This window comes from Sarcophilus harrisii, chromosome 3, assembly GCF_902635505.1.
Source record: "Sarcophilus harrisii chromosome 3, mSarHar1.11, whole genome shotgun sequence".
Classification (NCBI taxonomy): domain Eukaryota; kingdom Metazoa; phylum Chordata; class Mammalia; order Dasyuromorphia; family Dasyuridae; genus Sarcophilus; species Sarcophilus harrisii.
Genome location: NC_045428.1, coordinates 554918813 through 554943969, shown reverse-complemented (window position 1 = coordinate 554943969; position 25157 = coordinate 554918813). Strand labels below are relative to the sequence as shown.

Sequence of the window (25157 nt, the reverse complement as noted above, 5' to 3'; positions counted from 1 at the left end):
GAGACAGGCCAGTAGGCACCAAGGTTGGTCCAGAAGGATCTTACACTTTCCTGCATAATAACTTCCCTGACTTCCAAAATCCGGAGTCCATTAGGGTTGTTACGGATGCCCCCCTCAGTTCCCTGCCCTGATACCCCCCCACTGACCTCCCAAAGTCTCTCACTGATAATACACCCTCACTTCTCCTCCCTCCCACGGAGCTCCTGCTCCCAGTGAGCCCCACAAGCCCTCCCAGACCCCCAAACCCTTTCATTGGTTTTCCCAAGAACTCCCATTGAAACACCCAACTCACTTTCGCTGACATCTAATACTTTCCCATTGGTTCGCCAATCCCACTTCCAGTGATCCTGCAGTCTGCTCCTGCTCCTGAGCTCCTTCCATGGCCTTCTCAAGCCATTCCTATGAGTCCCACCACCTGATTTCACTGAGCTTCCTTCCCCTATGCACTTCCACAAACCTATCCAAACTCCCTGCCCCTGAGCTACCCAGACCACTGACTCCCGCCCAGTTCTCCAATCCAATCCATCGCCCCCCCCCCTCCTTCAGCTCATCCCCTCCATGTTTTGTGGTTTCTCTCTGCCCCTTCCCCCACCAAAATGTAAACCCTGAAGGACAAGAACCATTTATTTTTAATATTGTATCCTAGCACCTAGGACAGATCCTGGCAACCCGGTGCCGAATGAATGAATGAACAAATGCTTTCCTGCCATCCCTCACCCACTCTTCCCGCTGACCCTGAAGGCTCTCCCACTGACTCCGTTTTGGAAGTAGCTCCTCTCTGTTGGGGCCATTCCCCAAGGGTGAGTCACTTGTTATGGTGTTCCCCAAATTCGATGGGCAGCGTGACCTTTGGGAGGCAGACTGACGTAGTGGAAAGTCCACTGGTCTCCAAGCAGGAAGATCACGCTTGGGCGCCCAGTTCGGCTGGCTGTGGGACCTTACACAAATCCTTTCACCTCTCTGAACTTTTGTCTCCAAGCGTGGCAAATGGGATTGCGATAATGATACCCACAATACTCATCCCCCATTGTTGATGGGAATGGTGACTCCAGAGAAAGGTCGGCTATTATGTGAGCTCCTCCCTCCCCCCATCACCAAGGACAGCTCATTCTCCCCATCCACCTCTGTGCTATCACCTACAAGGGTTAGAAGGCTGGAGTCCCTGTTACTGAATCCATGAGTGCAACAATATAACCCTCCCTGGTCCAACCCCAGAGGGAGTCCCAGCCCTGATCTCCTAGTCTTCCACCCAGCATGCTCCGCTCCAATCCGGGGGGCTCTGCCTGCTCCTGCTCCTTAATCTCCATTCCCTTCCGCTGTTTCTGCTCCCTAACCAAAGAGCATCTCACATGAGAGACAATTTTTTTTCTTTATTTACAGAATTGATTAAAAAAAATAAACACACAGGCAAGAGTATGGTCCTCCTCCCAGCCCGCCTCCAGTTCTAGGTACAGCAGCAAGAGAGGCAGAAAGAATTGGAGGGGACAGAGATGGGGGCCACAACAGGGGGAAGGACAAATCATAGGGAAGGGCCTGAGGGTGGGTGGGCAGGTATCCAGAGAGGGGCAAGGATGGGAAGGCTCAGAAAAAGGAGGGAGAATGACTTCATAAATAATAAGGTCAGAGCAGTGGGATCTGGAGTGCCAACAGGATGGGCCTTAAGACTTGGAAAGGCTAAGGATGCACTAGTGAAACCTAAAGATTAAGAAGAGAGACCCAGAGTGGGGGGCCGTTCAAGTGCATCCTTTTCAGGGTGGTTGGACCTGGAGCAGAAGTAGGGATGGAGAAGGTCCCGGACCCCAGCCAGGCCCTGGAATGGAGCTTCCAAGGGCAGGGAAAGGGCTCAGGAGTCGAGTCCCTGGTGGGCAGGGCTCAGGGTGCCCGGCGCTCTGGCAGCAGGAAGCACAGGTTAGGACTCGTCCCCTGGCTGGTACTGGGGCTCCGTGGAGGTGAAGTAGTCCTCAAGGAAGGACTGGAGGTATTCAAAAGTTGGCCTCTCCTCAGCGACCTGCCGCCAACACTGTTCCATGATCTCATACAGAGATGGTGGGCATCCGGGAGGGCACTGCATTCGATAACCCCGTTCCACCTGCTCCAGCACCTCCCGGTTATTCATGCCTGGGAGAGGGAAGGGCAAGAGAGAATTCAGCTGGGGAGGGAAAGCCTTGGCCCTCCCTGAAACTCGGAAAGATTCAGGCCCTTGGTGGTACAGGGAGGGAGCATCCATTAAACTCTGTATTCATAACATGGCGCTGCTACTGATTACAGAGCTAATAGGGAATTGTCCACAAGATGAGGAAGAAATGAAAAGAGCAGCAAGTGTCTGTCCTTAAATGCATTCAAGTCTCCTGCACTAGAAGACCGACATTCTGCTCCTGAGCTAACTGGAGGACAGACAGACACAATGTCTGAAAGATCTTGGAAAATGGAAGCAGGAGCCCAATGCTGGAGAAGGGCAGATGTTGCCTGGAAATGAGAGATCAGTGATCCTGACTTAAACTCTTCCGGAAATTCTGGAATGGGTCATTAAAGAGATGGTTGGTTAGCTTCTAGAAAGGGAAGCAGCGACACTGAAAGAACCAGCAGAGGGATGGAGGAAGAGGAAAGGGAATAAGCATTTATATAGTGCCTACTGTGTGCCCGGTACTGTACTACATGCTTTTTATAAATATGATCTCATTTGTAACTTGCTCAAGAACCAGCAGAAGGATGGAGGAAGAGGAAAAGGAACAAGCATTTATATAGTGCCTACTGTGTGCCAGGTATTGTACTACATGCTTTTTACAAATATGATCTCATTGGTAGCTTGATCAAGAATAGGCAATGCACACAAATACATGCAAAAAATATCCTTATTACCTCCTGACAAGGTTACTGAACCAAAAGATGAGGAGAGTGCTGGGGATAGATAGTTTACCTAGATTTTGACAAAAGTTTTGAAAAAAATAGTTTATACTAGGCTAGATTCAGTGAGATAAATTCCTAATCAGATAAGTAGTTAGATTTGTTGTTGAACCATGACATCAGGATGTTGCTATGACATGTAAGTGAATTAGATTTGAGGGATGGAGGGCTGTGCAAGGTCACCTGCTTCACTTTCCCCTCCAGAGCCATCTGGGGCCAATGGGCAGATGTAGATCAGAATGACTGGAGATGGCCCTGGATGCAGTGGGAGAACTCGGCCTTTTTAAGCCAATCTCTTCAACAGATCTCAGTTTGACAAAAAGATAGTGATACAATGAGATAGATTCAGAATCAGTTGAAAGGTTAGATTCAAAATTGTTGCTAAGTGGTTCCATATGGATATGGCAGGCAGTCTCCAATGAAGTGCCCCAAGGTTCTATTCTGGGCCTTGTGCTATTGAACATTTTTATGAATAACTTGCAAAAAAGGCATAGATAGCAACTTCAAAATTGCAGATTCCATTCTTCTGGACAGGATAGTTAACACACTGGATCCCATGCAAAAAATCTTAAAAGACTTTTCTGGGCTAGAGTATAAGGGCACATCTAATATGATGAAATTCTATAAGGATAAATGGAAAGCCTTATACTTGCATATCAAAAATCAATTTCCCAATTTCAGGATTGGAAAAGCATAATTAAACAGTAATTTGTCTTAAAAAGAAAAAGAAAAGGGGCAACTAGTTGGTGCAGTGGATAGAATCCTGAAGTCAGGAGGACCTCTGCTCAAATCTGGCCTCAGACACTAAACACTTCCTGGCTGTGTGACTCTGGACAAGTCACTTAACCTCAATTGTGGAAGGAAGGAAGGAAGGAAGGAAGGAAGGAAGGAAGGAAGGAAGGAAGGAAGGAAGGAAGGGGAAGAAAGGGAAAAAAAAGATCTATGGGTATTAGAAGATTATAGGGTTAAAGTCAAGATGAGTCAACAATAGGTTGTAGCAGACAGAAAAAAATAAATGGGATCCTCTGCTGCTTTAAGAGAGGCAGAGCTTCCAGAAATAAGGGAGGAGATAGACATATTATCCATCCTCTGGAATCTTTAGACAGAAGGGGGAATATTGTCTTTAGCTCTGAGGACTACAATTGAAGAAGGAGGTTGATAAGCTGGAAAGTCAGAAGGATAATGGTGGGATGGGGAAGGGCAATCATGTCGTATGAGGACTCAACAAAGAAACAGGAGATGTTTTGAAAACTATTCAACTCTTGAGATATTATCTCCTGTGTGAGGTTGGCAGGATGGGGGAAGTTAGATCAGAAAACATCTACATCTCTGCGAGGTCTGTACCCCACAGGTCAGAGCTGGCCTTAAGGGCAGAAGAGAAGCCCTTCCTCACTCCCTAAGTTCGCACCCTCGGCACTCACTGCCTCCCCAAGGCCCCGAGGGGTACCTGGGTAGGGGACCCGGCCCTTGGTGATGAGTTCTGTGAGTAGGATCCCAAAAGACCAGACATCCGACTTGATGGTGAACCTGCCGAAGAGTGCGGCCTCTGGAGCCGTCCACTTGATGGGAAATTTGGCACCTTGGGGGAGGAAAGCAAGAGTGAAGAAGCCCAAGAGGAGATTCGCAAATAGGAGGAGCCCCCCCCTAAGGGAAGCACTGGGAGCACAGGGAGCCCCCCTAAGGGGAGCACTGGGAGCATGGGGAGCCCCCCTAAGGGGAGCATGGGGAGCGTGGAGAAGGGTTATGGGGGCATGGGGGGAGTTCGGGCCTGGGGAACAGGTGGGGGCACCTTGGCGGGGGTTGTACTCATTATCCTCAATGAGCCGGGCCAGTCCAAAGTCAGCGACCTTGCACACTAGTCTGTCCCCCACCAGGATGTTGGCTGCCCGCAGGTCTCGGTGAATGTAATTCATGAGCTCCATGTACGCCATCCCTGCGGCCACCTGGATACCACAGAACCCACCTTAGGGGCTGCAGGGATGGGGACCAAAACTCCACGGGGGACCAGGGGGGCTAAAACCACCCTGCCCCGGCCCCCCTTACCTGGGCCGCCATGTCTACTAGGTAGGGCAGAGTCAGGTTGCGGCCTTCCCCCTCCTTGAGGAATTCCAGCAGACTCCCTGGGGGAGAACCAGACCTCAGTTACCTCCCAAATCCCCAAGTCCGGCCCCAGGTTCCTTCCCCCGGTGCTCAGCGGGCTCCCCACTCACCGTGGCTCATGTACTCGGTGATGATGTAGATGGGCTCCTCTGACACCACAGCGTACAGTTGCACCAGCTTGTCATGGCGCAGCCTCTTCATGATCTGGGCCTCCTCCAGGAAGGCTGGCGCAGACATTGTGCCTGGCTTCAGGGTTTTCACGGCCACCTTGGTGCAGCCGTTCCAAGTGCCTACCAATGGGGGGGGAGGAAGTCTGTTGGGGAGGGGGGGCCCAGAGGCAGGGCAGCCTCAGCCCCCCTCCTCCCCCAAATGGCTGTGCAAAGTGGTGGGGCTCTTCTGCCAGCATAATGCTCTATGTTCCATTCACAACCAGTCCCGCCATGCTGTACTATGTGCTAAGGGCCCTCCTTGGTCTGACATCTTAGGTTCCAAAATCCTTTCCACCTCTGACAGTCTGTTCTAAGGGCTATGTTCCAGATCCAACATTCTCTGTTCTAAAGTCCCTTCCATCTCCGATAGTCTATGTTCTAGCTCTGACACCCTGGGTTCTAAGGGCCCTCCCAGCTCTGACCTCCTGGGTTCTAAGGCCCTCCCAGCTCTGACATCCTGGGTTCTAGGACCTTCCTGGCTCTGACATCCTGGGTTCTTTGTACTGAATACGATGCACCATGTATTCTAAGTTCCTTCCCACCTCTGGCATTCTATTCAGAGCACCCCCAGTTCTGGGTTCCAATATTGTCCACTAAACCTCCTCACCCATCCCCAGCTCATGCCACCCCACCACTCACTCCCCACACCCAGAACCAGCCTCCCCAGGGGATCCCCACCTCCCACAGGAGCTTTCCCTGCTCAAAGGGACGCCTTCGTACCCATCCATACATCCCCGAAGCAGCCCATGCCCAGTTTTTTGTCCAAGGTGATGGAGTCTCTGCTGATCTCCCAGGCATCTTTACCCAAACCCAGGGTTCCTGGTTTCATGACGACGCAAGGCTTTGTGAGGAGGTAACAAAGTCCATCGTTGACTTCTAGAAGATCACAGTGGAGAGAATGACCGTGTGTGGCTTGGAACAAGGTGGAGGACCCCGGTTTCTGGACCTCCCCACTAGCTGAGGACTATGGTGGTTAATCATTCCTTCACTGAATAGCCACTGATTAAGTCCCTGCTGAATGCAAAGTCAGGTGATGTAAGAGACAGTGACTAGCCTGGAGTAAGAGTTTTGTTCAAGTCTGCTTCTGACTCACTCTGACTGTGCGACCCTGGATGAGTCAATGACTCTTTAGAGTCAAAAACTCTAAAACAGTGGTTCTCAAACTTTTGTTTTCAGTATCTTTATCCTATTAAAAATTATTGAGGATCTCTCCAAAGCATTTTTGTTTATCTGGTTATATTTATAGACATTTACCATATTGGAAATAAAAACTATTTTTGAATTTTTAGACCCTCTAAAAGGGTTTCAGAGATCCCCAGGATTCTCTAGACCATACTTTGAGAACCACTGCTAAAACCATAAATTGCTAATAAATAAAAAGCTTTAATAAATAAAATTTTTAAGCCATGAATATTGTTAATCTGCATTGGGAGAGGAGTTTCCACACTAGACATTCTCTATATAAATTAGATCAGAAGTCTAGATCCCCTTGCCCTCAACAGGCACAAGGAAGGAGAAATCCTACACTGGCCAAAGTTTTCAGTGGGAGGTGACAGTCCCTCTTCTAGATCTAGGAGATCTTCTAGATCTAGGAGATCTGCTGTAAGGGGCCTGAGGGTAAGGGTCTCTCTTCCTCAACCCCCTTACAGTAAGTCCTCCCTGCACTCCATCCCATAACCCCATTTACTCACCGGTGTAGTGCTCCACCAACTTCTGGACGGACTCAAACTGGGCCCGCGTGGTGATGTAATACCCACCATTGTCCAGTTTACGGATCTTGTAATGTTTTATGTGGTCTCCTTTATTCTCGTCCCAGTCCCGCATGGACAGAGAATAGGCCCCTAGAGGGGTAAGAGCAGAGAGGGAAGGAGGAGAGGGGGCTAAAATCAACATTTGCCTTCTTCCCTCCATCAGAGAGACAGCCAAGGGGTGAGGGGCTTCCCAGAGGTTTGATCCCATCCTTTCCACCTCACCCCACCCGCTCCCCACACCTCCCACCTTGAGTAGTCTCGCTTTCCCGGATAAGAAAGGTTCCTCGAGGGTTGCTGGGGCCCAGCAGCTGCCTTTCAGCATCCTTCCGACCTATTTTCCCAAAGTACCACCTGGGGAAAAGGGAAGGCCCACACAGGACCAAGTGAGGAAGACCCCAGGGAGGATAGAGCAATACCTGGAGCAGTCACAGGTATTGAAACTGCTACCTCAACCATCTCATTGTTAAGGATCAAGGATTTAGAAGGGAGATCTGAGAGATTTTCAGTTATGGGATTACAGACTCTCAGAGCTCCACCTGGTACCTGATGGAAGATGGGCTCGGAGCAGAGATATCAAATTCAAGGCCCACAGGCAGCTACACACTCCTGTGAAACTCTCAAGTGCATAGAATTGCACATATTTAACCTACATCAGACGGCTTGCTTCTTGAGGAGGGGGAGGTAATGGAGAGAGACAGAAAAATCTGGAGCACAGCCTTACAAAAATGAATGCTGAAAACTATCTTTACATGTATTTAGAAAAAATACTTTTGAAAAAAGAAACTCCCCAGTACAGCCAGAAGCAGATCAAAATGAAATTGGGAAATGTTCTAACAGAAAAAATAAGAATGCCATTCAACATAGATGATGCTAATTTGTAGTTTTCTAGATCAACAAGCTGAGTGCAGGGATCCATTTCTATTAGAATTAGCATTCCTCAACAAGTCACTATTCCATTCTCCTCTGGACAGAACCCAAGGCTTTCATAGCACCCCAATCCACTTTTTTTTTTAAATTACTCTTAGGAGATTTTTCTCTCAAGTTCAATCTTTTCTCACAATAGTCCTGCTAATGCTTGAAGATGGCGATCATCCCTTCTCTTTTTCAGGTTAAACATCCTCTGTCTCTTTCACTGATTTTTATCTATTTCCAGACCCTTCCTCATGCTGGTTGGGGGATGCATGCACTGCCTTCTCACTGATCTCCCGGAGCTCTCACCTAACTCTCTCCTTCTTTCTCTCCAGTCAGGAATGACCGCCTCCTCCAAGAAACCTTTCTGGATTCACCTGGCCCAAGGACCCTTGGGGCTTTGCCACCCACCTGTAGCTTCCCCCAGAGACCCCCTTTCCGCTACCTTAAAGCTGAAGTTTCCTTTCATTTGCTAGCTCCCACAATTAGAGTGTTAGTATCTTGAACCCTGGGAAATGTCTGATTTTTTCCTATTTATCTCTCCGGTTCTTAGCATAGATCTTAGCACATAATAAACACTTAATAAAGGCCTTTTCCTTTGTTCATTCATTCGTTCATCCCTTGGCTATGTTCATCCCACTCTGCTGTGTTTTAAATTTATTTCTGTTCTGTCTCCTCCATCAGACAGGAAGTGCCGGGAGCACTGTCTCCCCGATCCCTAAGAGCTAGATTAGTCTCTCTCTCTCCAGCTCCTCAAGGTCCTAAACTATGGATTCCAGAACAGAACAGAACGCTCCTTCCTGAGACCGAGGCTGATCCCTTCCCTCCTGGACACTCCCTTCCCACAGCCTGAGCTTCCATTGCCTTTTAGATCAACAGTTCTCCCCCTCCCCGAGTTTATATAATACATCAGTCTCTCGGAGGGAGGAGGTTGATGTGACATGTACACAAGTGAGTATAAAGTGGATTCAAAATAATTTCAAAAGGGAGCGAGGAGGGATGTGGGAGGGGGATCGACCTGTGTGGGAAGGATACCTGGGCCGCGCTTTGGATGGCGCTGGAGATTCTGCACCGTGGAGGTGGAGTGTGTTACATAAAGAGGGAGTGGGTCAGTGTGGCTGGAGAAGAGAATGGAGGAAGGAGCTTCTCCCACCAGCAGCCACCATGGTTGCACTCCGTGACTCCAGCCACCCCCTCTGGATGGATGATTCCTCGCCGACCCCCTGCGTCTCCAACAGGCTGGCTAGGAGTCTCCCCCCCCCCCCTTGTCAGGCTTCTCATCATCTGCCTCATGATTGCCCCCCCTCCCGATAGAATATCCCTGTTCTCTTAATGGTCTCCCTACCTTCCAGTTTTCCAGCCTCAGGACCCCAGGCTGTCTCTCACTTTCCCCTTCCTCCCCCCCTTAGATCCCTGAGTGTGAGGATGCTTTTGCTGCTTTTTGTTCCTCCGGCGCTTGGCCCAGGAACTAGCACACGATGTTTTATCGTTCAGCCACTTTGTGACCCCATCTGGGCTTTTCTTGGCAAAGGTTTACGGTGTTCTTCTCCGGCTCGTTTGGAGGAAACAGACAAAAAGCCTCGCCCAGACAGTCGGCGTCGGAGGCCAGATTTGAATTCAGCTTCCCTGCTTCCAAATCCCTCTGCCCACTGCACCGCCCAGCTGCCCCTGGCACACAGTAGGTGCTTCCTAAGTATCTACTGCTCCACTAATCCGAGAGCATCCCCAGGCTCTGCGGAATCTTCCTGGCTGAGTTTCTCCAATCGCCAGTTTCCCCTCTTGTCCTCCCTGTTCCCACGGTGACCATTGTAGTTCAAGCTCTCATCATCTCTCGCCTAGCCTGCAGTAATAGCTTCTTAAGTGCCTTCAGTCTTTCCCCCTTGAATCTCTCAGGCAGAACAGACTGCTTTTTTCTCCAGCCCCAGCTCTGATTGCATCACTCTCTGCTCAGACACCTTCAATAGCTCCTTGCTGCCTGCAGCCTATTCTGCAACATTCCGAGTTTAGCTTTCCAAGCCCTCCTCGATCTGGCTTCCACCGCCTTTGCAGCCAGACGCCCCCCTCGCATACCCAGTGCTCCAGACAAAACAGATTACTCACCGCTCCCCAAGCATTCGAGATGCTTCCCTGCCCTTTGTTCCCCACCTAGAATGCTTTCCTCCAACTCCCTAAACCTCTCAGGATGCAGCTCATGTCCCACATTCTCCAGGAAGCTCTGCCTGGGCTCCTTCCCCCATTGCCAGCCCTCACCTCCCTCCGTGCAACCAAATCTTTTCTTCTGAATTGTAACAGCACTCACTGCCTGTGGGTAGGAACTGCATATGGCCCAATCATATTAGTATTGTTCCTTATTACAGAATGTCAGGGCAGCGAGGGTCCTCAGAACCCAGGATGTCAGAGCTGGGAGGGTCCTCAGAACCCAGGAGGTCAGAGCTGGGAGGGCCCTTAGAACCCAGGAGGTCAGAGCTGGGAGGGGTCTTAGAACCCAGGAGGTCAGAGCTGGGAGAGCCCTTAGAACCTGGGATGTTAGAGCTGGGAGGGCCCTTAGAACCCAGGAGGTCAGAGCTAGGAGGGCCCTTAAAACCCAGGATGTTAGAGCTGGGAGGGTCCTCAGAACCCAGGAGGTCAGAGCTGGGAGGGCCCTTAGAACCCAGGAGGTCATAGCTGGGAGGGCCCTTAGACCCAGGAGGTCAGAGCTGGGAGGCCCTTAGAACCGGGTAGAGTGGGAGGCCCTTAGAACCCAGGAGGTCAAGCTGGAGGGCCCTTAACCCAGGAGTAGAGCTGGGAGGCCTAGAACCCAGGGTCAGAGTTGGGAGGACCCTTAGAACCCAGGATGTCAGAGCTGGGAGGGCCCTTAGATCATAGAGTGACAGAATAAGGAAGGGGGGGGGGAGAAACCTCAGAACACAGAACATTGGAGCTGGAAGTACAGAGACAGACAGAGAACAGAATGTCAGAGCTGGTATGGCCCCGAGTACACAATGATTTCAGATGTCATAAAGAAAACCCTGGTGTGCCTTGTCTCCCCAGCTCGATGGGAAGTTTGCTGAGCACAGGGACAACATGCTCCTTCCCACCCCTCTAAGCCCACGTGCCTTTCCCCCGGCCCCTCCAGGATAATAAGGAGGGCCAGGCGGCTGGGCAGTCCCAGAAAGCCAGACCCCTACCCCCCAGGTTGCACGGTCGGGCCTGGAATGGGCCTAGAGCCCTCACTCACTCTTCTGCCTGGATGGAGTTCACAGGAGCCACGTAGTTGCTGGGGATGTATCCAGTGCGTCCGGAGCTCAGGGATCTGGCCTCCCACCAGTCGCCCTCGCTGCAAGGACAGATGGAAGGGCGGGCTGAGCAGCTGTCCCTCTCTGCCCGCTCTCCAGACAGGAGAAATAGGGCGCAGGGCTGGCAGGCTCCGCCGGAGACACCGCCACCCAGGGGCTGCTGGAGGGTTGGCGGGCCCCCCACCCATGCCCTGCTCCCCCCAGGCCAAAATGGGGCTGTGGGGAAAACTCTGTCCCCAGCACAGCTGCCCGGCTCACTCACGTGTTGTTGAGGATGTGGAATTTTTCTCCTTTGGTGAAGGTGAGGTCATCGGCAGTCCTGGCATCGTACCCATAAAGGGCCACAAAGAGGGTCACCCCGGTCCCTGCAGGAGAGGGGAGACAGTGAGGCCAGGCGTCTGGGACCCACTAGGCCCCCAAGACTATCAGGCCTCTGGGACCCACCAGGCCTCTGGGACCCACCAGGCCCCCGGGACCCACCAGGCCTCCGGGACCCATCAGGCCTCTGGGACCCACTAGGCCTCTGGGACCCACTAGGCCCCCAACACCATCAGGCCTCCGGGACCCACCAGCCTCTGGGACCCATCAGGCCTCTGGGACCCACCAGGCCTCTGGGACCCATCAGGCCTCTGGGACCCACCAGGCCTCTGGGACCCACTAGGCCCCCAACACCATCAGGCCTCCGGACCCACCAGGCCTCTGGGACCCATCAGGCCTCTGGGACCCACCAGGCCTCTGGGACCACAGGCCTCGGACCCCCAGGCCTCTGGGACCCACTAGGCCCCCAACACCATCAGGCCTCCGGGACCCACCAGGCCCCCGGGACCCACCAGGCCTCTGGGACCCATCAGGCCTCTGGGACCCACCAGGCCCCCAAGACCATCAGGCTTCTGGGACCCACCAGGCCTCTGGGACCCACTAGGCCCCCAGACATCAGGCCTCCGGACCCACAGGCCTCGGGACCACCAGGCCCACACCATCAGGCCTCCGGGACCCACCAGGCCTCCGGCCCACAGGCCTCTGGGACCCACCAGGCCTCTGGGACCCACTAGGCCCCCAACACCATCAGGCCTCCGGGACCCACCAGGCCCCTGGGACTCACCAGGCCTCTGGGACCCATCAGGCCTCTGGGACCCACCAGGCTTCCGGGATCCACCAGGCCTCTGGGACCCACCAGGCCTCTGGGACCCACCAGGCCCCCGGGACCCACCAGGCCTCTGGGACCCACTAGGCCCCCAACACCATCAGGCCTCCGGGACCCACCAGGCCTCTGGGACCCATCAGGCCTCTGGGACCCACTAGGCCCCCAAGACCATCAGGCCTCCGGGATCCACCAGGCCTCCAGGACCCATCAGGCCTCTGGGACCCACTAGGCCCCCAAGACCATCAGGCCTCCGGGATCCACCAGGCCTCCAGGACCCACCAGGCCTCTGAGACCCACTAGGCCCCCAAGACCATCAGGTCTCCGGGACCCACCAGGCCTCTGGGACCCACTAGGCCCTCAAGACTATCAGGCCTCCAGGACCCACCAGGCCTCCGGGACCATCAGGCCTCCAGCCCCTGAGTCTGCGGCCTCCCCTCCCTGCCACCTCTGCTCTGGTCCCCAGGGCTCGAGCCCCCTTCCCCAGGCTCCTTCCCTAGGCCCTCCCTGGGCCCTCTCCCCTCTCAGGATGCCCTCTCTGGGTAACTGCAGGCCCCGATGCTCCTGTTCCCCAGCTGCAGATGCCTGCATTTCCTTCATTGCATGGCAGGCTCCAAAGCCCACGTGGCCCCTCTCAGAACCCAGGCTCCCCAAGGGCGGGGGGTAGGGGCCCCCGAAACTGGAAGCCTCGACCCTTCCTCTTCCTCCCGAGCTCTGCCTGAACCCCGAGCTCTGCCCATCTGAGCTGGGCCTGGGGGGGGGTGGTCTGGGCCGATGGGAGTGCTGGGAGGCACCCAGAGCTTTGTGGGTGACCCTCCCCCCCCAAGCACTGACCTGCAATGCCTCCAGGTTTGGGGGAGATGGGAGTCAGGAAGGACGGCCCACTGAGCATTTGCTGGGAGAAATGGCTGATGCTGGGCACATGGGAGGAAGACGAGGAGGTGACCCTGGTGGGCTCGGGACTGTAGCGGTCCCCATAGCCTTGCCCCCCTTTTGCAATGTCCTCATGGAGGGCCTCAAGCTTGGCATCGGATCCAGCCTTCTCCTTGCAGGGCATGCAGCCCATGGCGGGAGCCTGGGGGGGCAGAGAGGTGGGTAGGGGGGAAGCTCACCTTTGGGGGCCGTCTGCTGCATCCTCCACTCCCGGCCAGGACCAGCAGCCCCCCAGGGCGCCACGGAGACCCAACTCAGCCCTGGCAGCTCCCGGCAGGAAAATCATAATTTTGCGACAGTTATCTTAGCAATTCACCCTTAGAGGGGGCTTGGGACACCAGGAGGGTGAACAACCTGCCGGGACACCCAGCCACGTGTGCGAGAGCAGAGCTAACAGGTGCTCCTTATGGAAAGGCTCTACCTTGCGGCTTCAGCCATTGTTTGTGACTATAATTGTCAGGGGGTAGCCAGGGTGGTCCCCACCTCGGAAACACCTACGACTGACTGTGTGACCCTGAACAAGTCACCGCCCTCTCCGAGCAACTCTAAAAGGGGTAAATACTGATCTTCAGTGGTAGGGGGGCTTCTCTGGGAGTTCCCTAAACCCATGAGATCACAGGTGTCCAACACCACTATATATATATATACACACACATACTAATTACACATATACATATACATTAATTACATGTATATACACATACTAATTACATACATATATACCAATTATACATATACATTAATTACATATATAAAAAAATGTGTGTGTATATATATATGTGTGTGTGTGTGTGTGTGTGTGTGTGTGTGTGTGTGTGTGTTCCTATGAAGCTCTGGGGATACGAAAAGAAATAAAAGACAATCCTGGCACTCAAGGAGTTTACAATCTAATGGGGGAAGGGGAACAGCATGCAAGTAAACATGTACCAAAGAAGCTAGAGTCACGATTGTTGTTCACCCTTCGTTCCCAGAGGATTGATGGTCTCATGGGAGGATACCTTGACTTACATGCGCTGGGCAGAGTTCTCAGCCTCAGTCTTTCCTCCAGGGTCATTGGAGTCCAGTGGTAAGGCAGAAGTCCGAGACAACTGGAAATGGACATGTAGAGGATCAATAGAAAAAAAATTGATGGAGGAAATAATGGCTACTGTTGACAAATACCCATTCACAGTGAGCTTGAGGTCGCTCTGACATCAGGAAGATGGGGGTAAAAGTCCTGCCCCCGACTCACCCCAGCTGGGGGCCGGTCACTTAACCTCTCTCCCAGACCATGAGTTGTAGCCAAGTAGAAGCAGTTTCCACAGCGGGATTTCCCCATAATGATAAAGTCATACATAAGTCCGCACTAATAATAATAATAGCTTCCTCACTAATAACCGCTGCTGCTCCCATGGTGCATTATGCTATGTTTTGCATATATTACATCAGTAACTCGATGGCCCAGTCCAAAATCAGGAATATGGGAGTCCAAATCTGGCCCTGGATGTCCATCACTGTGTCACTCAACCGATTTGTCTCAGCTGCTTCATCTGTAAAATGGGGATAATAGTGGTACCGGCATCCCAAGCTGGTTATGGGGGTCAAACAGGATTGTAATGGTAAAGCGTTTAGCAGATGGCTGGGCCATAGGAGGAGCCATATAGTCGTTAGTTATTATTATGATTATGATTATGATTATAGCACGGTCTCACGGGAGCCTCACAATAAGGACCCTCCTGGCCAGAAGGGGAGACGCTTTTCCATTCACACTCTATAGTAAGTTAAGGACATATACAGTGTCCTTGGGCTTGGGGAAAGCTCCTGGAGAGCCGGTCCTTGCCTTTGTTTGAGTGCCTGGGGCTCAGTCCAGTAGTCCATCAGCACCTCCCTTTTACACATGCAGAGACTATGAGTTACTTCCCCAGGGCTACACCAGGAAGGGTCTGAGGCGGGACCTGAACCCCAGTTCTGGCTCCAAATTCAACTTCCGCCCGAATTCCAAGGCCCCGGGATGCCTTTGGGGCAGTCACCACCCCCTCCCACCCTCCCCGACCCTGCAAATCCCCAGCCCTCCCCCAGCCAGCATTTAATAACTTGCAGCCGTTGAAACAGTTCCTTCCCCAGCGGTCAGCGATGACCTGACCAAACTGAGCTGGGCCAGTCCCCAGACGTGCTTTTTTCCAGGGCTCCTGACCTAAGTGTTTCCAGCTGGGCCGGGCCTGTGTCCCCTCCCCACTGCCTCCGAGAAGGACTCGAGGGGAGCAGCAACAAGGACAGCAATAAGCATCACAATCTCCGACAGGCTCGGAAAGGGATTTCTGGGGGGCTGTCCACCCTTTCAGGTTCAGCACACGGCTCTTGGTGACCTCTCAGAACCTAACTAGGCTCCACCCTGGGCGACAGTCCCAAACCACTGGGTTTTCCTGAAGAAGCTCTGTCAGCTAAGAGGGTGCCTCAGTTTTCTCCTCTGTAAAATGGGGAGATGGTGCTAGACTAAGTGGTCCTTCCCAGGTCTAAATTTGGCTCCTCTGGTAGTGGGAAGATAATAACAATAACAACCACTACAAGGAGATCTTTGGGAGATGCTCCTCAGGAGGACCTGAGCTCTGAGGTGGACTCTGCTGCCATGCAACCTTGCCTGCCTGGACCTCTGGCAGAGGAGGGGGCCTGGATTAGAGGGACTCCGAGGTCCCTCGCAGCCCTGCCAGTCTGTATTTCCATATCTTTGTTTATTCGCCTGTGGGTCTGCTTGTCTCTGTGTGTGTGTCTCCATTTCTGCGGTGTGTGTCTGTGCCTTTGTGGGGGGTGGGGGGGACCCATAGAGTGGAGGAGGAGGAGAGTCCCAGGGGGGAGGAAGATCAAGGCCATTTCCCTGTCTGTCCTGCTTCTAGGCTGTCAAACTAGCTCTTTCCCACTCTCTATCCTCCCCCCTTCCATTGGTTGCCAGGCAACCAGAGTCTGTGTGAGAGGAAGGGGGTTGCAGGGAGGGCCTGAGACACTGGCAGGGGGGCTGGAGTGTGTGTGTTGGGGGGGGCGGCAGCATCCGGGAAGTCCCCCAAACGCAGCCCCCGAGGCCGTGTCCTCCGCTTCCTCCCCCACCCCCACTCTTTACTCACACAGATACTTACCTTCAGGTCCGGAGCCCCTGAGGTCAGGGGAACAGCAGCATGTCTGAAGGGAAGGGCCAGCTCCCTGAGGGACAGACAGACAGAAGATGGAAGGCACGGACAGCCCGGAGCTCCCCACGTCCCCCGCTGACCTCCAGCCCGGCCCCATCTCCCCTCCCCCCTTGGGGGACTTGGGGAGGAGAGAAGTTCAGCCTGTGGTGCTAGAATTCAGAACTCCTGCGTCTCAGAGCCATTTGCCTTCCATTTTTTTTCCAGCTAATCCTGTCACCTAGCCACTCTCAGCCCCAGCACACAGGATCGCGTGAGCATAAGTGCAGCTCTAATGTTGTGGTCCTGGATCCGCCAACATCTAAAGGGTCTCTGGGAAATTGGCTTCCAGATGGTCTCTGCCCTGGTCTTGGACGACCCTCTCCCTGCTCTTCCGGACAATGATCCCCAGAGCTCCAGCCACAGCCCAGACCTCAGGGGGGCAGTTCTGACTGGGGGGGGCGAGAATGTGGGGAAAAGAAGGGACTGGGGAAATTGTGGGGGAAGGGCAGAGCTGGTAGTCCTGCCAGTCCCACCATGCTACAATTTGATGCTGATAAATAAAATCTGGAGCTGGACAATACATCAGAGATCATTCGGTCCAATTTCCTCATCTTACCAGAGACTGAGATCCAAACAGGAATGATTTGCCACCATTACACAGGGTGGCAAGTAGCATAATTGAGAGGCAATTCCAAGTGCTGTTACCTCCCTCTCTCTCTCTGTCTGTCTCTGTCTGTCTGTCTGTCTCTCTCTGTCTCTCTGTCTCTGTCTCTCTCTGTCTCTGTCTCTCTCTCCCTCTCTCTCTGTCTCTCTGTCTCTTTTTCCTCTCCGTCTCTGTCTCTCTCTGTCTCTCTTTCTCCCTCTCTCTTTCTCTCTGTCTCTGTCTCTCTCCATCTCTCTCTCTCTCTCTCTCTCTCTCTCTCTCTCTCTCTGTCTCTCTCTCTTCTGTCTCTCTCTCTCCATCTCTCTCTCTCTGTCTGTCTCTGTCTGTCTGTCTGTCTCTCTCTGTCTCTCTGTCTCTGTATCTCTCTGTCTCTGTCTCTCTCTCTATATATATATATATACACACACATACACACACACACACTATACATATACATATGATGTGCAGTGTCTGGGCCATGACTTAACTAGGGATTATCTGGCTCCTCTCCCTTCCGTATCCTTCCTTTCCAAGGGCTGGGGAAGAATGGGGGCAGAAACCCTCGGTTGCTCCTCCCCACTCCCTCCACTTCCATCAAGCTTTTTCTTGAAGCTAAGAAAGCAGTCTTGGCCTTGTGGTCAATTAAGCAAGGAAACTTCACCCGGAAGCTCTCATTGCAACAGGGGGATTGGAGGAGGGGAGACCAGCTTCCAGGACGTGCGTCCTGGGACCAGTTGATTCCAGAGGATGCTGAGCTGTTCTCTGAGGACCTTGGCAGCCATTGCCCACCCATTTCTGCCATTCCTGAGCATCCTGGAGCTGGGGTTCCCCAATGATAACGAGGGCTCCCGTCTCCCAAGTCCTTTATGGTTTACAGAGGATTTCCTCACAGTGACATTGGGTGGGGGAGGATATGTGCTCATGAGGAAGTTGGCAGTTGCTCATTTTACAGATGAGAAAACTAGGGTTCAGAGGAATATGGGGATTTTTCACCATCTTTCTATGATCTCACGCCACCCCAAATTAAACTCCAAGGTCCGTCTGAGGCTAGTTGGCAGCCTGGAGTTGGAGCTGGGATTCGAACCCGGACCTCCTCGGCTTCCTGCCCCCCAGCTTTCTTGTCCACCTCCTCCCCCCGGGACTCAGAATCTTCGCTCGGAGCCATCCTGAGCCGACAGTCCCTGAATCCTCTTCAGGTTATTCCACCTCCCCCTTTTCCAGAGCGTTTCCTTCCCACCTTCTGCACATCTCTGGCTTGATTCATGGACAGCCAAGTATGTGGGAAGAGCCGGCTTCATCTTGGCTGTGAGTTAGGAGGCAGGCCAAAGCCCCCATCTGCCCACAAACAGCTCCCTCACAATCTCGCCTGAAATTCCTCCCTATTTTTTGAAGGCCCCTGAGCTTAATATTATAAGATGGTTATTCTTGTCATGAGGAAACGCAGGTTCAAATGCGATCTCTGAAATTTGAGCAGAGTGTGATCATGGTCAAGGATCTAAACCTTCTCATCTGCAAAATGAAGATTATAGTATCTGCAGTCCCTTTTGTGAGCCTTAAATAAAGTAAGATACTTAAAGTGCTTTGCAAACTTTAAATGGTTATGCAAATATCAATGATTAATATTCTGATTTAAAGGTGAGGAAATCGAAACTCTGAAATGTAAAATAATTTGCTCAAGATCATCCAGTTGGTAAGTGGGTGATCCAGGATAATAAAGATATCATATATAATAATGACAGAATAACTTAATACTAGATAATTTATAAATAAATAGCCCAAACTAATAGCCCAGTTATTATAGCATCATGCCTAGCCAGTAATAATAATAGCATTTGCTTGATGCTTCAAAGTTTACAAAGTGCTTTATAAAAATTATCTCATTTGATTCTTACTCTGGAAGGTAAATGCTAGCGTTTTTTTATTAGAGCTTTTTATTTTCAAAGCATATGGATGGATAATTGTCAACAATGACACTTGCAAAACCTTCCTGTTCCAAATTTTCCCCTCCTTCCCCCCACCTCTTCCCCTAGATGGCAAGTAAGCCAATATATGCTACACATGTTAAAATATATGTTAAATCCAATATACGTAAACATATTTGTAAAATTATCTTTCTGCACAAGAAAAATCCAATCAAAAAGAAAAAAAAAAGAGTAAGAAAACAAAATGCAAGTGAACAACAAAAAGAGTGAAAATGTTATGTTGTGATGGCCACTCAGTTCCCACAGTCCTTTCTCTGTGTGTAGATGGCTCTCATCAAAAGATTATTGGAAATAGCCTCAATCATCTCTAAATGCTGTTATTATATCCATTTTACATATGAGGAAACTGAGGCAGGCAGTGTCACATGACAGACATACAGCTAAAATTTGAGGCTTATTATCTGTAAAAAAGGTAGGTGCTATTATATCCATTTTAAAGATGAGGAAACTGAAGAAGGCGGAGTTATAGACTAGTGTTTGGGGTTTACTATCTGTAAGGGAGGTAGGTGCTATTATATCCATTTTACAGATGAGGAAACTGAGGCAGGCAGAGTTAAGTGATTAGCTTAAGACTAGTGTTTGAGGCTTACTATCTGTAAGGGAGATAGGTGCTATTATATCCATTTTACAGATAAGGAAACTGAGGCAGGCAGTGTCTAGTAACACTAGTAAGTGTTTGAAGTTTACTATCTATAAGGGAGGTAGGTCCCATTATTATCCACCATAAACAGACAATAGAGGTAAGACTAAGCTAACTGACTGGCCCAGGTTCACACAGCTAGTGTCTAAGATGGAGTTTTCTGGCTTCCGGCCCAGCTCTCTGGCTATCCCCTTGTCTCGCTGCCTTTGTCCGGCACTGTCTCCACCCTCGCCGCTGCCAGTGTTAGGAGTCCAGCTGGCACCCCCAAAGCCCATCAGGTACCCCCAAAACCCACCCTGCACCCCCGAAGCCCACCTGGCACCCCTGAAGCCCACTGGGTACCTCACCCCCTCACTGTGGGAAGCACCCCACGTTTGGAAGCATTCCCAGGCTCAGGATGGACAGCCAGAGTCTCCCCGGAGCTCAGAGAAAGCTCCTCCTACAGGCCCCTTCCTCCCCTCCTGCCGCTCAAGCCGCTTCAGGTCCATCCAGCTGCACGGTCCCTTAATGGGCTCCCCCCTTCCGCCCGCGTCCGCATTGGCTGCCAGCTCCAGAAGGAGCCAGGCTGCTCCGTCTGCATGGCACCGAGTGCCACCATCCTCCACCTGTCCACACTCCCCTCGGCAGTGCCGCACTGTACCTGTCTGCATTTTGCTGGCTGGCATCGTGCCTCCCCATGCCCCAGCGCGCCTGCCTGTGCCAGGTACGCTGTCGCAGGGCGCCTGTGTGAGCTTCCTGTCTGCCCGATGCACAGCCTACCCCCATCCTGGCAGCCCCAGACACCTGTGTGACCTTGACCTCTCCTATCCCCTTGTTTGTCCCCCCAGCTGTCCCTGGAGGGCGATGGTGAAGGGTTGGGATGCACAGAAAGGTGGGATAACCTGGTACTCGGGTGCCTCTGAGAGCGTCCTTGCATCCCCACCTGGAGACCACCTGGGGTGGCAGGGCAAAGGCAGCTCCAAGAGGAAGGCAGAGAAAGGAAGGTTCCAGTGGAGGAGAGCAGGGGGCAGGTGGGAGCCTCAGGACCTCACCAAAAAGGAACCTGACTGGGGTGGAGATGAGTGGAGCAATAGGAGGCTTCCGTTTCAGCTCCCCGGCTTCCTACCTGAAAGATGGGAGCAGGGGTACCCACTGGTGCCGGGGAAGAAGTCACAAGAAAACAGCAGAGATCTCATTCTCCCCCTCTTCCCCAGCTCCCGGGATTCTGGGGGAGAAATTACCCCCAAAACTCAGGAGTCCTAAACCCTAGGACATTAACCCATCCTCCCCCAATGTTAAAGGAGTTGCTGATGCTTCAAGCTGCCCATGGAAATTATCCACTTAGCCCCTAATCCAAACAAGTGCCTTCAGCACCTGAGCCAGACAAGAAATCAGACTCTTTTCTGTCACTCAGTAAACATTTATTAAACACCTACTACGCGCCAGGAGGGACAGCTAGGTGGTACAGTGGCCTCCAGATCTAGAGGCAGGAACCTCCTCTTTCTGAATTCAAATCTGATCTCAGACACTTTCTAGCTGCATGACCCTGGGCAGATCCCAGAGTTCTGTCTGCCTCGATTTCCTCAACTGTAAAAATGAGCCAGAGAAGGAAATGGCAAATTACTCCATTATCTTTGCCAAGAAAATCCCAAAGGGGGTCACAAAGAGTCTTCATGACTGAAACAGCCAGACGACAACAACAAATAATGTGCCTGGTACAGAGCCTACAGAGGTTACAAAGTCAAAAGAATCCCTGTCCCCAAGGAGCTTACAGTCTAATGGAGGAGACAACAATGTACAAAAGTGATGGAGCAGTTAAATTGGAAATAACCGAGTACACAGGGAATATGAACATATCTCTGTGACGGACGTTCTGATCCACCCAGAAAAGGGACCTAAAGTCCCTGAATTTGGGCAGTGGGTCATGAAGAAAGGTCAAGATGGAAAACTGAGTCTCCTCATCTCTCCCCTCTCCTTTTCTTCTGACTTTCCCCCAGTCCACCTGCATTTCTCCCTAACTGTTTAACAACAAGACTGTGTGCAGAAGAAACTCATCCTCCATCCCGATACATTCTTCCTTATCTTATTACAAAGCCCCTATCTTCTCTTTTTTTTATTTTATTTTATTTTATTTTTATTTAATAGCCTTTTATTTATAGGATATATGCATGGGTAACTTTACAGCATTAACAATTGCCAAACCTCTTGTTCCAATTAGCCCCTATCTTCTCAAGAAGGTCCCATCTATCTCGCTGAATTTTCATCTTCATCATTGATCCTATTTCTCTTTCTTGGAGTTTCCCATTCCTTTACAAAGCCTCTATCTGTTCCCTGACCACTTCTCCCCTCATTAAGCTTCCTTCCCTTCAATGAGTTACCCCATCTCCTCACTGGGCCATTGTCTCCATCTTAGATCCCCCATCTCTTCACAAAGCCACACCTCTATCTCTGAGCTCCCATCTCCTCACCAAACCCATACCTTCATCCTCAAGCTCCTCTCTCCCTACTAAGTCCCAGAGGAGAGCCGATGCATAATTACTGTACCATTAATACACCAATAGAGAGTTAAGGGAAGAGAAGCACCCAAAAAAATCCTTAGGTCCCAAGGTTAAATCCAGCCTATGATGGTGGCCACATCAACCATTCCCTTAGCAGGGGCCTATCCATGACTAAGCTTATATTCTTCCTTCCTCTCAGAAAGAAATGCTTCAGGAACCTCTGACTCCTCAGGCATGAAAACTCCTTCTGCAGCTCAGTTTAAATTTTTAGTTCAGAGGCTGCCTGAAAAGGCGTCATTGGGTAGCCAACCTTCCCCCAGCGAACCTTTTCAGAGAGCTTGACTATGCCCACGATGAAGCCTTTCCAGCTCCAAGACCAACCAGAAACCGTCCTGGATCATGTCTTGGGAGTTCTTTGTAAAGCCCCCTTGCTAAAACCCTCCCCTGAGGCTCCATCTTGCTGGGCTCTCACCAGCTTGGAATAGATCAGGGATGAGCTGCGTGGCCCTTCTAGGTATCCCCAGGGCTTAGCCCAGGACCGGGTACATGGAAAGGGCTTCCTAAAGACCTGTAGAGTGAGTGACCCCCTGCTCAGCTAGAGATCTGGGGGCTACTTGTGACAGGTTGTCAAAGGACAGAAGAAATCCCAGATCCTCGAAATATTCAAGAATTTGCCAAACAAAATGGCCATTTAAAAAATACGAGGATAGCCAATGGCTTTTTCTCACAACCAACCCCCAAGGCAAGCCACACTAGGATGGATGGGGCCATGTTGGAGAAGTGGAAACTAGGACTCGCACGATTTTCCAGCTTCAAACAGCGAGAAGTAATGGGTCGGTCTGGGGCCCAGGTCTTCTGAATTTCCAGACAGAAATTTCTGTTTCCATCTAGAAACTTGTTTTGAAAGAAAATGGGGCTGAGACTGCTGGTGGGGTCCAAGATAAAGGATTCGAGGGCAGGGTGGTCCCCCAGACAGATAAGGATGAAGAAGGGGCTTGGCGATGAAGGGACTTTTAGCTTTACATTACACACCCTGACAGAGAGGAGCTGTCCAACCCATCACCCACCCTGTCGGCTGGCTGCTCCAGCCCCACAGCATTCCCTCCCTCCCCCAAACCCAGGTGCTCACCCCAGCTCCCAGAGGTTCTTCTCCAGCTCTGAGTCAACTCCCCACAAAGGCAGAGCCTCCTTTAGCTTTCCCCTCCCCCTTCTGGCCACTTCCTTTACCACATGGGTCACTACACAGACAACCCTGGCCCATGCGAACATACTTACATATGTGTACAGTGGGACTTGTGAACCTTATGACCTCAACTTCCTCTGCACCCTCCCCCACTCAGCCCTGGCCCCTTTATCTCCTGCTCTATTTCAGAACTCCACTTCATCTCCTTTCTCTGCCTTTGGTTAGTTTTTCAGCTGTCTCCCCACCTCCGCTACCCAAAGTCCCCTACTTCCTTTCTTTTCTTCCTTTTTTTTTGTGCCAAATTACCCCCGCCCCCCAGACCTCCCTATCCTGTAGTAGACAAAGTCTTATACTGACAATCAAGCAAACTAAGGCTTGGTCCTATTGCAGTCTTTAATTTGCTGCTTGATCTTAGAAAAGTCACTTTCTGAGCAAAAAACAAAACCAAAAAAACAAAATAATTTACAATGACTTCATTTTTGCAGAAGCCAAGACTGGGGGTGTGGAAGATTATATTTGCAATCAGATTACACTGGTATGTTGGTTACCTTGCTGAATTGGGGGCTTTCCCCCTTTTTATTTTTTGTTACAAATGATGGTTAGCTAGAAAGGGAAGAAGGAAACAGGCATTTATTAAGCACCTACTACATACCAGGAGGGATAATTAGGTGGCACAGGGGATGAAAGGCCAGTCCTGGAGTCAGGAAGACTCATTATCCTGAGTTCAAATGTGACCTTAGATATTTATTGACTTATGATCTTGGGCAAGTCACTTAACCCTGTTTTCTCCTCTGTAAAATGAGCTGAAGAAGGACATGGTAAACCACTACATTATTTCTGCTAAGAAAGCCCCGAATGGGATCACAAAAAGTCAGACATTACTGGAAAAAATTATTGAACAAGGAACATGCCAGAAACAATTTGCTAAATACTTTTACAATTATTACCTCATTTGACCCACACAAACACCCTAGGAAATAAGTGCTATTATTACCCCCATTTTACAATTGTAGAAACCATGTCTCAGTTGTGACTTCTCCATAGTCACACGGCTAATAAATGTCTGAGGTTGGATTTGAACTCAGGGCTTCTCAGTTCCAGGCCACATGCTCTACATAATGCGTCACCTCACTGCCTAAGAGCAAGGATATATTCCGAAATGGCAACATAGGTAATTTTTAAAAAGAAGTAATTCCCTCCCCCCCAAAAAAGTCAATTAACCCAACTGAATGGTTCTTACATTCTACCTCTCTTGAGGTCCCTTCTAGCTCTAAAATTTTGTTCATAATCCTCCCTGCGAGCTCCCTTTAGATGCTACCTCTCCTTTTCCTCTCACCCTAACTCTCTCTCTTTTGTCCCCTCTCCTGTCTGCCCCCTCATCTCCCCCCTCCTTCCACTGTGTGCTAGTGTACCCCACTTTTCCCCCCAGCCATTTACCTTCCTGTTTCTTCTCTAACTTCCCTGTTTTGGCGAAGTCAGAGATGAAGACATGGGATGATGGAGAGAAAAGAGTCAGGATGGCTCCCAGCAACAGGAAAGGGATCAGGATGGACCTCCAAATTCTGAGAAAGAAGGCATTGTGGGGATTAAGATTGCCAGCTGCTTAAGGATTTCCCCACCTAACCCGACCGGTTATGACAGAGCCCAGAGTCTAAGGCGGCAGAATGAATGGGATGAGCCCTCCCAGCCTTCCCCAATTCTTGCTGCAGGTGGCTTTCAGGGGCCAGGGGTTTTGCCAGCAAACAACAGGAGTTTGTAGGGAGTGAGGTGGAAGCCAAGGACACCCTTCCCCCACCTCAGTTCCTTCCCAAGATTAGTTCTGACCACTGAGCCCCCTCTAACCCTCTAACTACATCTTCTTTCTCTGAACATT

The 25157-nt window shown here is 51.2% G+C and overlaps 1 protein-coding gene across 5 annotated transcripts; it reads right to left on the bottom strand.

The window, feature by feature from the left end:
• Positions 1-1350: 1350 nt before the first annotated feature.
• Positions 1351-24740, bottom strand: FGR (FGR proto-oncogene, Src family tyrosine kinase). 5 transcript variants are annotated; one of them, XM_023501368.2, is made up of 15 exons: positions 23231-23318; positions 16330-16393; positions 14646-14751; positions 14231-14310; positions 13124-13364; positions 11411-11513; positions 11091-11189; positions 7212-7315; positions 6905-7054; positions 5934-6089; positions 5115-5294; positions 4948-5024; positions 4694-4847; positions 4352-4483; positions 1351-2118 (listed from the first exon to the last, which is right to left on the bottom strand). In XM_023501368.2, the coding sequence occupies exons 5-15, from the start codon at positions 13353-13355 to the stop codon at positions 1910-1912; spliced, it is 1596 nt and encodes a 531-aa protein (XP_023357136.1). In that variant the 5' UTR covers positions 13356-13364; positions 14231-14310; positions 14646-14751; positions 16330-16393; positions 23231-23318; the 3' UTR covers positions 1351-1909. The 5 variants fall into 5 exon arrangements, with proteins under 5 accessions (XP_023357136.1, XP_031818340.1, XP_012402713.1 ...); XM_031962480.1 differs by lacking the exons at positions 14646-14751; positions 23231-23318 and adding an exon at positions 24722-24740; XM_012547259.3 differs by lacking the exon at positions 14646-14751 and having other exon boundaries at positions 14221-14310.
• Positions 24741-25157: the final 417 nt, after the last annotated feature.

Excerpts from the sequence above, each read along its gene's own strand:
- FGR (XM_031962480.1), bottom strand. The coding sequence starts at position 13,355 with ATGGGCTGCATGCCCTGCAAGGAGAAGGCTGGATCCGATGCCAAGCTT. Across the intron at positions 7,316-11,090 it reads AACTCCATCCAGGCAGAAGA|GTGGTACTTTGGGAAAATAG; the intron begins GTGAGTGAGGGC and ends CCTTTTCCCCAG. Across the intron at positions 5,295-5,933 it reads CTTCGGGGATGTATGGATGG|GCACTTGGAACGGCTGCACC; the intron begins GTACGAAGGCGT and ends CCCCATTGGTAG.